This window comes from Haliaeetus leucocephalus, unplaced genomic scaffold, assembly GCF_000737465.1.
Source record: "Haliaeetus leucocephalus isolate CR32 unplaced genomic scaffold, Haliaeetus_leucocephalus-4.0 Scaffold273, whole genome shotgun sequence".
In the NCBI taxonomy this organism is placed as follows: domain Eukaryota; kingdom Metazoa; phylum Chordata; class Aves; order Accipitriformes; family Accipitridae; genus Haliaeetus; species Haliaeetus leucocephalus.
The window spans coordinates 5,640,874-5,654,811 of record NW_010972709.1 but is presented as its reverse complement, the minus strand read 5'-3'; the positions used below and the strand labels follow the sequence as shown (position 1 = coordinate 5,654,811).

Genomic DNA, 13,938 nt, shown 5'->3' with positions numbered 1-13,938 from the left:
TATCGAGAAGAGGTTTCGCTGCTTGGCGTTTTGGGGTTTTGTTTCATTTTCTTCACAGACGTTACCTTGTTATGGCATTGCATGTAAATATGAAGGCAGTCTTCATGTACCATATGCACGATGAATCAGGGAACTTCAGGATGTGTTTAACATAAGGCACCCATTTTGCATAGACAGCCTTCTCATATAGGAGGCTGGACAAGCACACCAATGGTATTTGTGCATATAGTTTGTTCGGCATGTCCATAGTGGCCCTTTGGTCAGATCATATCTGAAAAACCCGTAAGTGTATGGTATCATTTGTTCAGTTGATGCTCCTCATGGTACTGAGAGGATACTACCTGCTGGTCTCCATCAGTGTGAGCCACATCAAAACAGAGATGAAGTACTCCAGCAGTAAGTAGCTGTGGTGCTTCACTGTTTGATCTGTAGACGCTGCTGACTCCAAGGCTCATTCTCTGCTCCATGCTTCATAGTCCTCGATAGGAGCTTCTAATTGTAATTTAAAGTTGTCTTCACTGCTTTTATCTGTCTTGCAAAAAGCAGGGGGAAACATCCATGTTCATGAAAAGGAATCACAGAAGGGTCACCAGGTCTTTTCCTGTTCTTGCTCCTCTCACCACTTTATGGATGCTTACTGCCAGTGTAAAACACAAAGATGCTTTTTCCATGACAAATAAGGAGTGAGGGGCCCTGTCAAGCAAAAGCCGTGGGTCTAACTAAGCACAGCACAAATCCCTGGGTCAGAACTTGGAACTCAGTGACCTGTTCTCTTATCGAGGACTTATCTGATCTAATAATCAAAACTGAAAGGGCCTGGCCTTTTAAGGGAGGGAGGAACCTAAGTATTTGTGGCTTACATTGATTTTGGTAGGAGTTGTGGCTGCTTGGCTGTTCTAAAGTATTTTGTCCTAGCTGCCATAGTTGCTTCATGAGGCTCCTTCATTTCACACTGGGGAGTCCCTGGAGAGCAAGACAAAATGTCCATACTTGATGGAGTTCTGGATAAGTCATATGCTAGTTGAAGATCTACATGTTTAGGACCTTAATATTCTAAGTATGTATTTTCATAAGTGTAACAGAGTAGCTGTCCACATTATAGTAAGTAATAGACCTTTCTGTCAAGAAGAAATTGCAGTTTCCTCACAATACATTGCTATGTTGCTGCAAAGCCCATCAGACAGTAGAGGGAGCACAAGTTAACAGTCACTTTTCCCAGTGCGATGGGATAGCAGCACTAATTGTATGTAAAACAGCTAAGAGAAATGGAAGAAAGAAAGAAAGAGAAGGGTGAAAGCCGTGTTGGTTAGTAGTGTACTGGAAGTGGAGGAAAGGGCTGGAGGGAACAGGTTAAATGCCTGAGTATTAGGGAACGAGGAGCTAAATATGGCATCTTAATACAGCACATGGCAAGAGGCCAGATCTGTTAGTTCATAGATCTTAACCTGCTTCCAATAGTTGTGTCTGAGCAGGATTAAAAACCAGGAGGGGAGTTTTTTTGGGTTCTGGTTTCAACAGCGATGGAATCTCTGAAGAGCAATTTCAGTCCTGTGGCATCCAAACCCAAATTCTCATCTTGTGGGACCTTAGGATCCAAGCCGCAACCCAGCGTCATTTCTTCAGTCTGTCTGTACCAAACATTGATAACTATGCTCTACAAAATAATTTGTGTGCAGCTACAAAATGTAGTTAGGTGATTGTGGCTCTCTGGAAGTAAAATGTAGCACTCTGACAACTGATGTTCATATCAAGAATAGTGTGCAAATTTAGCTTCTACTGCTGGTTTAAAAAAAGGTAGCATGTCCAAGGTGTAATTTTCTTATGCTCTGCATTAGACGTGTTTACGTTATGCAGTACCAGAGCTAGGACAAGTTGCTAAAATATAAGGTTTCTTAGGAATCGGCTGCATTAATGACTTTGTTATAACTGAGGATATAAATGAGAGTGACATTTATGTAACAGAGTTTCCAGTATAAAAGCCAAAGTCTGTTGGCTATAAACACTCAGAAAGCTTTACCATGAAAAATTATAACAATCAGGGGTTAGATGTTACATTTAGAGAAAATGCAGGGCAAGATCCATGCATCTACTGCTTTTTTCATCACCTTCTTCCAAGTGGAATGACTCAAGCTGAAGTTAACTTTTTACTACTTAAGAAGATTATATGGTTCATAGAAAAATAATTCAAACTGCTTAATTTTTAGAGCTTTTTTAATAAGAAAACTTCAAAGAGGTTCATTTTAGAGTAGGATTCAAGTAATGTAGGTAAGGTAGTTAAATACTCCCTCACTGAAAGGTAGTTTGAAAAATAGACTTTCATGGCACCTATACAAGTATTTCTGTAGATCCTTATCTGTAAGAACAGCAACATACTTCTTTTTTTAATTAAAGATCATTATAATTGCTAATGTATGATTGTTTGGGGGCATATGTGAGTCAAATTGTGGTTTTGAGAACACAATTTTTGAGAACACCTTAACCTTCACTGAATCCTTCGCCCTGTGCTGTAATGTCTGTGTGGAATTAAAATATAAGCCCATGCTGGAGATGCCCTATGTCCTTGCCAAGGAGAGGAGCACCTCCAAGAGGACAAATGAGAAAGCTGGGAATCATTCAGAATAACTGAAGAACCGAATTTCGTAAGACAGTGACCATTTTGCAGAGAAGCTGATTAGCAGTTTGGGAAAGGAACAAAACAAAGAACCTTTGAAACCAAAGCAAAGGGGCGGAAGAGAGGTTCAAATTAATTAGAGAAGAGACGCTCTTTCACAAATAAGCAAAACTTTCTAGAGAGAGCAGAGGCAGACTCATCGCTGCTAGAAATGGCGTAATCAGGCCAAGAAGTGAATTCAAGCCTGTTTTTTTCCATGAATTTGTTCCTTGCTTATGTGTTTTTGTTAGGGGTTTTTTTTGGGGGGAAGGGGGTGTTAAGACTTAGGTCTCTATGATTAAGAGGTTCCTCTGCTAAGCCTATATTGCTTTCTTTCATAGTCCTTTAAGGATACTACTGGAAAACCAGAGTTTCTCACAGCCAATATACCCTAGGGTAATGTACCAAAAGAACTGTCTCCAGAAAATTGTTCCATAAGTGTTGATGTGTCCAGATAGTGGCTTACGCCATGGAGTGCTCTTCAGCTCGGGTCTTCAAAGCTAGTCGGTGGTGATTCATTCACGATGTATATCTGTCTAGACATGAGAACTTGATGCAACAAAAAAGTTTCTTACTCAGGTATTAAGAGACTGTAACAATTACATAATTGTTACTAGGGCAGGAGGTCTCAAGTCATGGTAGATTATTACTCGTCTTGCCCCATCTTCTTCTCTGCATGCAGACCAGTTTGTAGTGTTTGGATCCAGCCAGTGAATCTATGTGCTTCTACCTACCTGGGTTGTTTGCTCCTGCTTACAGCTTTCACATTGATGCTTCTATCAAGAGACCTCCTGTAGGACCTTTCTGCGGCAGTGAGATCCTGCAGTCCATTTTCTTAGGCAGTGAAAGCACTGCTTTGGTGCTTCACATTCTTAATTTCATAATATAATCTCAGCTTCAGCTCTCTGGTAATGGGAATTCCTTTATTCATCCTTAGGTGAGGAATTTCTTAGCCTTTTTAACTTTACGCTTAAACAGTACTAAGCATATACAGATCACTGAAAAATAGCATTCTTGCAAGTCTTTACTGCACAGTTCAATCTTGTATGTCGTGTGTCTTAGATTGGGTCACTATCCCTGTGCCCATTGGCTTTTCATGCCTTCCCTCTGATTAGCTAGACCCATGTGGGCTGATGCAGTCCCTTTCATAGAGTCTGAAGTCCATTCTTTCTAGCCCTCTTTCTTCCCTTCAAGCCAGCTTTTAGGGTGAAGAATTAATTCTTCTTATTTCTAGGCTGAAAGTTGGGAGACGGACTGTGCTGGTAGATCACGGTGGCTCTGTTTCTGCTTTGCGGCCATCGTCGTTCAGCTGGGTACAGAGTCTATCCAGCAGCAGGAATGCTTTTATCTCCCATGGAGGGTATGATACTAAATAAATGTAAACAAACCTTATAGCCAAGGTGATGTTCACAAAATAAAACGGGGTTATCATTTTGATGGAGAACTATTTTTGGTGTGTCACAGTTGCCTTGGTCTCTTTTGCCTGCCAGAAATGTGAATTTATAAACTCCCTCACTAGTTTCCTCACTCAAGGGAAGCAAAACCAGGAAGCTTAAACTCCATTTTTCTTTCAAAGGAATATTAATGGCAAACGTTATGAGTTACTCGCTCAGCTCTGTAATAGTACACATGTCCATTGATGAGATGGTCCAGACAGAACAGAGGATTAGGAATGTAGAATTTAAGACTGAATTTGAAAAGGCAGCACAGGAACTTCACTCCCCAAAATATCCTCTGAAAGTTTGGCTTTATTTCGTGCTGTCAGCCAGGATTCTCCTTACAGCACCACGATATTAATAATAAAGAAATAAATTAAATCCACCCCTTCCTGTATGCCTCACAACACACAGCACTGTGCATGCTGAGCACATGTGTAGTTTTGATAAAGAGACATTATCAAGCCTGAAATCATTTCAAACAACACAAATAATGTGGCTGCCCAGCACTTCCTCTGGAAGTAGTTCCTTGGACAAATCTTCCTTAACTCTCACATGTGTGGAGTTAGTATATATATCCCTCAGTAACACCAATTCATAGAAGGAATTTTTCAGAATAAATGTGCAGCTGTGTATTTTATATATAGGGTGTGAAATGCAGCCATGCAGGAGGGCCCTGCCTTCAGCCTGCGATGCCGGTGCCAGGAGGGACTCGGCGTCTTCCAGATGCCCCACAGCACAGGGTAGGGGGGTGTGTGTTGCGGGGGAATAGAATAGATGTCCCTGTGCCATCACCCAGGGGTGCTGGCTGAGGGCAGGGCGGGTTACCGGTCACTTTTTGTGTTTATGGGCTGGCAGAGGAGCTGCAGCTTGAAGGAGGCAGTGGGGTGCAAGCTGTTGGATCCCCTTGCCCCTTGCAGCATCCCTGGATCCTTGGCCGTTCTGAGGGCGAGGTGGCTTTCCATCAAAGAAAGCCTTTCCGCTGACACAGCTATGATCCCACTGAGTAAAGGGGAGGGGGTCTCTCCACGTGCAGTGTTACAGTCTTCGTTCACACCGGGCTTGCAGGGAGCTCGGTCACGCCGGGCTGACACCCGAAAAGCGGGTAACAGCCTCCGAGGCTGGTTCGGGTCCCAGGGGTTGGAGCGTGCTCCTCGCCGCTGAGGACCGGGGGCTCAGCCGTGCCGCTTGCTTTCTGTTTACATAGTGTAGACTGAGCTGTAAAAAGCCGATTGCTTCAGAAGCGAATAGGTCACTCACAAGAGAGCGTGCACAGAGCAATGGAAAAACAAATTCGTTATTGTAACACCAGAGAGCATAAAGCAAACCTGGAGGTGACCTGCAAAAGAACACAGCACCGGGTTTCTGCCCTGCTCGGTGCTTTATGGTCTACAAAGAAAGATTGAGAAGTGTGCAGGCATTTTTTTTTTTCCTATTTTCAAAATAAAAAGTATCTTTGTCTGGTACTTTGAATGTAGCAAGCACGCTGATTCTAGCTTTCCCTGGTTTTGCTGGAGGGCCTGTGGGAGAAGGACTCAACAGAATACTAGCAGTTTTCTCAGCGTTTTCATTTGAGAAAAACAGTGTTTAGATTTTGAACAAAGCCTATTTTCTCATCTAATGTTGCCGAGAATGTCTGTGTTAAAGAGGTGTTAAGAAAAGGAAGACAGACTATTAAAAAAAATTGCTTCCTTTTTGAATAATTATTTTATGATGAAACGTGTAGCAGCAGGGCTTAAAGGTCACCAGTGAGATGAGGGCCCCTTGGTTCTCGATACTGTGCAGACATGTCGGAAGTAAACAGCTTACAACCTATATGAGAGAGGCAGATAAAAGATAATTGGAAAAAGAGGCACAGAAAGGGGAAGTGGCTCGTCCAAGGTCACGCATGGATTGCTGCCTGTGCTGGATCGAACCATCTGCGGTAGATCAGGTCTCCTGGATGCTGTTCCCCTGTTTGATCACCACACTCATTTCTTCTCCGTTGACATTTTGGGAGCGTTCAGACAGGCCTGAGTGTCCCCCTGGGCTGGGTCCATAGGAGGGGATAATCCTTCACCTCTGTTGGTTTTAATGTGGCAGAGGCAAAATCCCAGTGTTGGACCACGGGTTCTGACCCAACCTGGGACTGGAGCTGGGTCCAGACCCCGAGTGCTCCCTGGTTCCCACAGCCCTGGCAATGGATGTCTTTCCTGGCTTTGTCTGAGATAGAGCGACAAGGGAAACCTTTCACTGCATACCTAAAGACTTGGAGATAATTGATTGTTTTATATACATTTCTAAAATCTAAGAGACAAAAAAAAAACCAACCAAAAACCCCAACCCACCAGAAAGACTTATTTGGAACACTGGGAAAGGGTCTAAATTCTGCAACTGCCGTAGGGTGTGTGGGGCACTCTAATTTAACATCAAGGCACTTAAGAAGTAATGATGCTGTTCGTTTTCCAGACAGCCAGATTCTTCCAGGAAAAATAGGGTACAAAAGACCCCTATTCTATAATTGTGTCTGTATGTAATTTTAGGATCTAAGCTTAATGTTTCTCCATCTAAAGAAAAAGATGGGAGAAAGCACCCTTTCTGAAAGGGAACATTTTCAGTCCTTTAGCAGTGCAGAGACAGAGGAGCAAAATCACAGTTCTGTTTTCCTTGCAGATCATCTCTAATAATGGCTCCTGGTATTGAGAGTATTGTGGTTTTCCAGCACTAAAATGTAAAGTTATTTTGAGCGTGAAAGCCTGAACATCATTCTATTTAAAAAAAAGTAAAAGAAGGAGAGGAATGTTTACAGCACATTAAAACCTGTGTGACAACTTAGCAAGAACTATTTTAACAATCCTCTTATTCCCCTTCCTGTTATGTGCCATAAAATGAGAATGCAGTGTCAGTAATAAATAATATTCACGCGGAGGGATAGCTCACCGTGCTGCTGGAGAGCAGGCTGGGTCAGGCTGAGCCTAAGCTGACGCTCAGCCCCAGCTCCCATCCTGCTCCGGTAGGAACCGCGGCTGGTGCCGGGCTGCTCGGCTGCCTTGTGTGCTGGGGAGGTGAAGCCAGCAGCTTCTCCTCCTCTGCTGACCCCCTCGGCGGGAGAAAGGCTTGGGAGTTTTTGTGCTTCTTTGCAAGAGCTAACTATAACCTGGTATTTAGAAAACACAGCCTCCACTACTACTGCCTCTGTGGGTTTTGTGACCCAAACGTAACGAGGATTAAAGCAGAATAATTCTTTATAAAAAAGTTTGCAGTTGGGGGTAGGTCTGCAGTGAATGTTGACAAATATTGAAACTAAATCTGAGAAAAGACTTGTTCCAATTTTTTTTGTAATCGGCATTCCATATGTGTTATGTGGAGAGCTAGGATGTGCTGCTACTTCTGTTACATAAGAGGTTGTTTTTTTTTTTAAATAAAGTGCAGTGCAGAATGCATGAGTGGTGAGAAGGCATATCAGAAAAAAAAAACAACCCTGCAAGAAAATAAGAAAAGCTACTAGGTGAAAAGCTCTTACTGAGTCTGTTATTTCCATAATTCCATGAGTTCTTTAAAGTCTCTTTTAATATTTCTGAGGAAAAGCCTTGAAGTGAAAGGAGGGAGGCAAGGATTTTTTTTTTTCCTTTGGTTTAAAGGAAGGTCTTGGTTAATTCTATTAGTAGACTTTGAGCTTGTTTTTATTTAAAAACAAAACAAAAATCCTTCTCAAGTTTAGAATCTCTGTATGGAAAAATTCTTCTTTGCCAGAGAGGGAAGTATCTCCTTTTCATTCTGTTTGTTTTGGAGTATCTGTACTTAAGTGTTTTGTGTTTCTTCTTGATTGAATACATTAGTGGTGCATTAATTTCTTCCTGACAATGCTGGTTTCATTGCATTCGGATAGGCTCACTCTTTCCCATATGACAGACAAACTTGTCGATTTACTTGATGACCCTGCTTTGCCCTCCCTGGGTTTGATTGATAATGGCTTAATTTCCTACCTTGTTTACCTTTTAATGCTTTTTGAAGTGACTTTTGTTCTGGCTGCCGCAAAGGAAACAGCTGAAAAAAACCCCACATTGGATTCTTGCTCCAATTCCAATCTGTTTGCTTTGTTTTTCCTTTTTAGATTATTGTTTGGCTTTAATTTGTTTGTTTCTCCTTTAAATGGGCTTGAGATTACTCAAGGGTTCCTTGTTCAGCAGGTCAAAGGGTAACTTGGAGACTTTGAAACCGTCTCCCTTTTTATCACCAAGTTTCGTTCTTCCAAGAGTCCAAAGGATTTTGCAGGACGATAGCTCGTGGAGGATGCCTCCATCTAAGGAAAGCGTGAGCCGCAGACCTGAGTCATTGCAAGAGGCCACGGGAGCCTTTTTAGTGTTCAAAGCAGATGAAGAAGACACTGATCTAAGTCTAAATCAGAACCTTAACTAATCCTTCTATATAACTAACTAGAAGACTGAGTTTACTGAGGATTAAATACATTGAGATTGATAGGTTTGATACTCGACTACCAGTCACTTCTGTGGCCCAGGATGAAGGCCCACAGTTCTGTATTTCTAAAGCTAAAAATTTTAACAGACTTCAAACCAGAGAGGTATCAATACACAAAAATATACAGTGTGTGCTATTAAAAAATGTCCTTTAACTGAAAGAGTCAATCTGTCCCAGAGGTAATCCCTGTTTTTGAAAGAGGGAAGTCTGTTCAAACTACTCAGCCACAGCACTGTGAATTTGTAAGAGAGCAAAACAAAGCATTGGGTAATGTAGGCTCCTTGACAAAAATTCACAGCTACATCTTAGTTCTGTATAAGATTTTAATCCTCAAAGGTGCTATGCACAGGGGGATCTTCTTCTGCACCTTTCTAATATAAATTCACTCACTGTTTGTTTTTATCCAGTACTTTAAATCCCTTGAAAACCTTAGCAGGAAAAAAAAAAGCACCTCTAAAATCTTCATTTCTTACAAAGATATACAAAGATAATAAATTTCAAGTGAATCACAGAGTGGAAAAGAATGCATAGGGTTTTTTGGGTTTTGTTGTTTGGTTTTTTTTTAAAGAAAGCAGGGTATAGAGATTATCCTACAATAGCATATATTCAGCTGTGGGGGAATTACAGGGTTGCAGATTCTCAGTGAAAAAAGATTAAACTATCTTCCCCTTGAGAGTTCACCTTGACATGATTAGCAGCTCTGACCCAAACTCTTAGGAGTGGAACAGTCTCACAGGTGTGAGGACTAGGGAGAGGAGATAACTGAGATGCATGGTTGTAACTGCATTTTCAGGTTTGCAGTAAAATGACCCATAGTTTGTTTGTTGCTCCTCGACAGCTTTAAATCAGAGAGTATTTTTCTGGTGGGGTTTTTTTGTTGTTGGTTGTTGGTTTTTTTTCACACACGCAAGCCTAACTCTCTTTTGGTTCATCCTGATATCATAGAGAGGAATGTTACAAAGTTTACAGTCTAGGTTTTCAAGTGGAAAGAGTCTAAAGTAAATCAGAGATAAAGGTGTTGCTGTAAGAACCATTTGTTTCATGTGTTCCCCAGATTGAGCTCTGTATCCTTCCATGAAAAAGACTTGCTGAAAATAGGCTATTTCCTATAAACAGAAACAAAGGAAATTGTACAGTTAGATCACCACTATCGCTTTTACTTTTTGAACTACAGATTTTGTCTTTTCTGCTGTGTCTCCTCAGCTGTGGCAGGAACTGAAATACAGGCTATTCCAGTGGCAAGGAAGGCTGACAACCTCCTGAAAAGCTGCAGTGCCATTTCAATCCGGTTGCTAAGGGATGCTCAAGTGTGATGTCATCTGTATCTTCGCTTCCAAATGAGCACATTAGTTTGGTCACAACTCCACCCCCACAGTTCACAGCCAAAAGTTTACGAGGTCATGTCACTGTGGACAGCGTGAGCCTGTAAGGAACTGTACAACTGTCCCACCTGAAAACTAATTAACCGTTTCTTTTTTCTGGAAGCTGGGGCATCCAAAGTGCTCAGTACCTTCAATTTACTAACAAATGTGAATAGTCTGCAATAGGAAATAAGGGTGTTTGTCACCGGGAAGGTTTGGAAGGCATCTGTGGTGTAAGATGGACGTCTTAATCTGGGTCTCATCATCACCTGTAAAAAACCAAAGAGTAGCTCGAGTGAATTCAGAGCCTAACTGAATGAGAGTAAAACTGATGCAACATCAAAATTGACAGCAGGAAGTTTTATCCATTCAGTTAGAAAGAAAAGAATGGAACAACATGAAGTATGTGTCTCAGAAGCATTTTTTCTGCAGGCTCGAAACCTACTCTGTTAAGAAAATAGTAACTCCAGCTCTTGCATCTTGTCCAGCCAATGTTTGTGAATTTTACAACAGTATTTCCTTATCTTTTACCTATACAGGTGTGAATATCCTCATGCACAATAAGGGAGACTACCACAAGGAAAATGCATTAAAACATTTGCAATGGTCTGTCAAATATAACGTAAATATATTAAAACAGGAAAAATACAGTATTTTTCTTGAGGTCCTTTTGAGTGATTGTACCAATAGGTATTATATGTAAATCTTAAAAGGACAGAAGTTTATGTTTATAGGGTGGGAGAAGCTTAAGGGACATGTACTTTTCAACAAGTTCTCTTTCACTTGTACTGTTATGGATAGTCTACTTCTACGTTAAATCTTTTTAACCATTTGTAAATCAAGCTAGTATAGTTGCCCTAGCTGGGAAGAGTAAAGTCCACATAAATTATGCACTTCAATAGGACTGCTCAACTGAGTAGAGTACATGTTTATTTAAAGGACTGGGCTATTGTTACAAATCTTCCCTCAGTCTCAAACACCAAGCAGTAGTTTTGGGGGCAAAAGCTGTGGAGGGAGGATGGAGAAAAGAATTGTAATGAGATTCCTCTTTCCAAAAAAATTAAGAAAATTAAGAGATCTGATTATTTTCATTAGAATGTAATAGAAGTTAGGCCAATGGGACTTAAAAAAAATATTAACTAAAGTTATCAAGTGGACTGAAATGGATTATAGATATGTGAAACTTTCCTATACACGTCCCCCACAAATATTCCACTGGAATATTATTCACCTTGAATTATCCTGCTGCCTCTCCCTGTGAGATCTTTTCTGGTTTGAGAAGTGAAACAGCAGAATATCGTTTCACACTGCCAAACCCCCTGTTCTTTTTGTGAGATCCTTAAGCTAAGATGTATGTTGGTGTCTCAGAGTCTTTGCATTTACTTTAGACCGAAAAAAAATGCAGCAGAAACTGAGGCTGTTGGCTGTTACATTCAGACACAGAAGGAGTATCAGTGAATTTGAATTTCATCTGTAAGTGCAATGTTCACAGTCTTCTGCGTGTAAACTCTTACCTCCCATTAATTTAAATAGTGCAGGATTGAGTCAATAGATGCAAGTCTTCTCATGTGTCTTGCAGCCACTTCCACCTTCAGGTTACCTTGCATTTTTGCAAAATATTTCTGCTTAATGTGCAGCAGTGTCCTTTAACACCCTCTTTTGAGCATTTTCAGGCCTCAAATAATTAGACTTTTATCACAGAGGCACTATGCCCATACATGTAGCTATTTCATCTTTGCATTTATTCTTAAGACTGCAGCTTCTTCAGAAGTGAGCTTGAATTTGACAGTGAGTTGGGGGTCAGATTTTGCCTGTACTTACTCTTCTGATGACAGGAGTCTGGTGAAACTGAAGTTCATGGATTTTTACAAGATGGAAGCTAGTGCAACTAGTTCCAATAAGAAACACAATTTACTCTAAAGACACATCAGCAGCATCATGTTATTTAAATAAATAAAAAAGAGTGAGAACAGCTAATGTGTTGGTACGCTCGCCCTTCAAATGGTGCTCTCCTAATCAGGGCGGGACTAGGAAAAAATCATGGCAATTCGGTGGGTTTGTGAAGTACACTTGGTGCCTTACGTCTTGTGTTCTGTCATATTTCAGAAAGACAAAAAAGGCTGTAATTGCTGATGGGTTTAACAATTTGGGAGTTTTCTTTTTGTTTTCTGTAGCTTTTCCTGCTTTGACACTTTAATAACACTTGTAGTACAAGAAGCTAATTCTTAATTCTGTCGTAACTGTGAGTTTTGTGAATTAGCTGAGTGTGTTTTCCCTTTTCAAACTACCTCATGCTTTGTTCAGCCTGAAGAGACAGAGGCACAGGGTATACGTACCAGGAGGGCAGCAAGTCCTGTGCCCCAGCGTGGTGGCTGGTGGCTGCTTGAGTTTAACCTCCCCATTTGCGTTTGGGAGAGGGATGGGTGGGTGCTGCTGGACAACGGCATTTACACAGCAATGACTCCCTTGTTGGTGGATGCTTTGGCAATATTTACCGCTCCGCTTTGCCTACACTAATGCCGCTCACCGTTCACCAAGATTTTAGCCTTTTGTGTATCTCCAGCAATAATTTTTATCTTGTTTGTGTATTATTTCGTGTTTGGAGCCTGAGATAGGCTTCCTTTCCCCCCAGCTGGGACCTGGAGGGAAGCAAAGCCTGGAGCCTGGAGGCTGGGGCAGATTTTCCCTGCTGCGTGAGGTGGCAGGTACTGGCATTTCTGCATTCTCTTCATACCTGCGACCATAAAAAGGCGATGAGGTTTTATAATTTTCAGTCTGAATTCTGCTTTATTGAGTCCTTTATACCTGGTAAACACCACAGTTAAAATATAATTGAATAATGTGTATTACGTGGAAACAACACAAATAAATAAAAGACCTATAAAAGATCCAAGGAATTATAATCTTTGCTTCAGATGGATGTGGGCATTGCTGAGCCAAGTCTCCCTAAGACCATTTAAAACTGCCTTGGCCTAAACCAGCACCTGGAGGAGTCAATAAGAGCCTCTCCACTGACTCCAAAGCTCTTAGGCTCTGTGTACCCCAAAGTTGCGGCATTTAAAAATAGACCCAAAGTGCCAATAACTCCTCAGAGACCAAGACTTGGTGGTGGTGGTCCCTGTTTCTTCTGAGGTCCACCCCTCTTTCAGCAAGGGCAAGTAAACAGATGTATCTGATGACACTAACTGTGACCTAGTTGTTTGCTTTATTCACATAATTTTTTTACTGTAGGTGGTTCTAAATACAGTAACTGGATGGCGTAAGAAGGTGTGTTCATGGGAATAGCGTTGTAGATAGTTGAATTTGGCAAGTGAGGATAAGTAATTTAGGTATAGTAAAGGACGTCTCACTACTCTCGGGGCGGGGGGGGGGGGATAGAGAAAAACTACCCCTGTATTTTAGGGAACCGGGTTTTACAAAGAGCAAAGCGCCAGTCTTCGTTTTCCAGACGTAGCTGATACGCTTGTGCACGAAAACCACTGTATCATCTATATAATGAGGTTTCAAAAAATATTTTAGAGAACAAAACAGAGCTAGATAGCTGGCAAAACCATACATAGAAGCAACTGCATGCATCAAGTTGTATTCCGCCAGTCCACCCAGCATGACTTGGTAGGTTGTTGCCCTCTGTCCCACGCCTGAAGGGGCACCCCACGGGCTCGGCCGGTTTGTGGTTTGTGTTGTGCGCGAGGGAGCTGCCCAACGCTGGGGAAATGCGTTTGCCCAGAAATACCCGCATTGGTAAAAATGAATTCATGCACATCAGCGTCTGCAGGATCGTCCTGTAGGTCGGTAGTCGGATATTCGGAGTTCATCAACAGAGAGAATGTATAAATATATACATACGTAAGTACCGAGTAGGATAACTTCTGCAGTGATTATTTTCAAGTGTAGTCTAAAGTGCCCCGGGGCACGACTCCGTTAAAATTTATTCAGAATCCTATTAACCGAACCCCCAACTCCTGCGCCTCTCTTCTCGGCTGCTTTTCATCCCCAAAAGCCCTTCCCAAACGCCGCTCCCCATCAGAGCGAC

The 13,938-nt window shown here is 41.7% G+C and overlaps 1 protein-coding gene across 1 annotated transcript in view; it reads left to right on the top strand.

Annotated features, from left to right (window-relative positions):
• The first annotated feature begins 319 nt into the window (after positions 1-319).
• The window catches only part of GNAS (GNAS complex locus), a 115,921-nt gene continuing 102,302 nt past the window's right edge, over positions 320-13,938 (top strand). Inside the window, exons 1-2 of the mRNA XM_010569575.1 lie at positions 320-323; positions 3,960-3,963. Coding sequence (XP_010567877.1) covers positions 321-323; positions 3,960-3,963 — 7 coding nt within the window. The 5' untranslated portion in view covers position 320. The remainder of the gene's footprint in view (positions 324-3,959; positions 3,964-13,938) is intronic.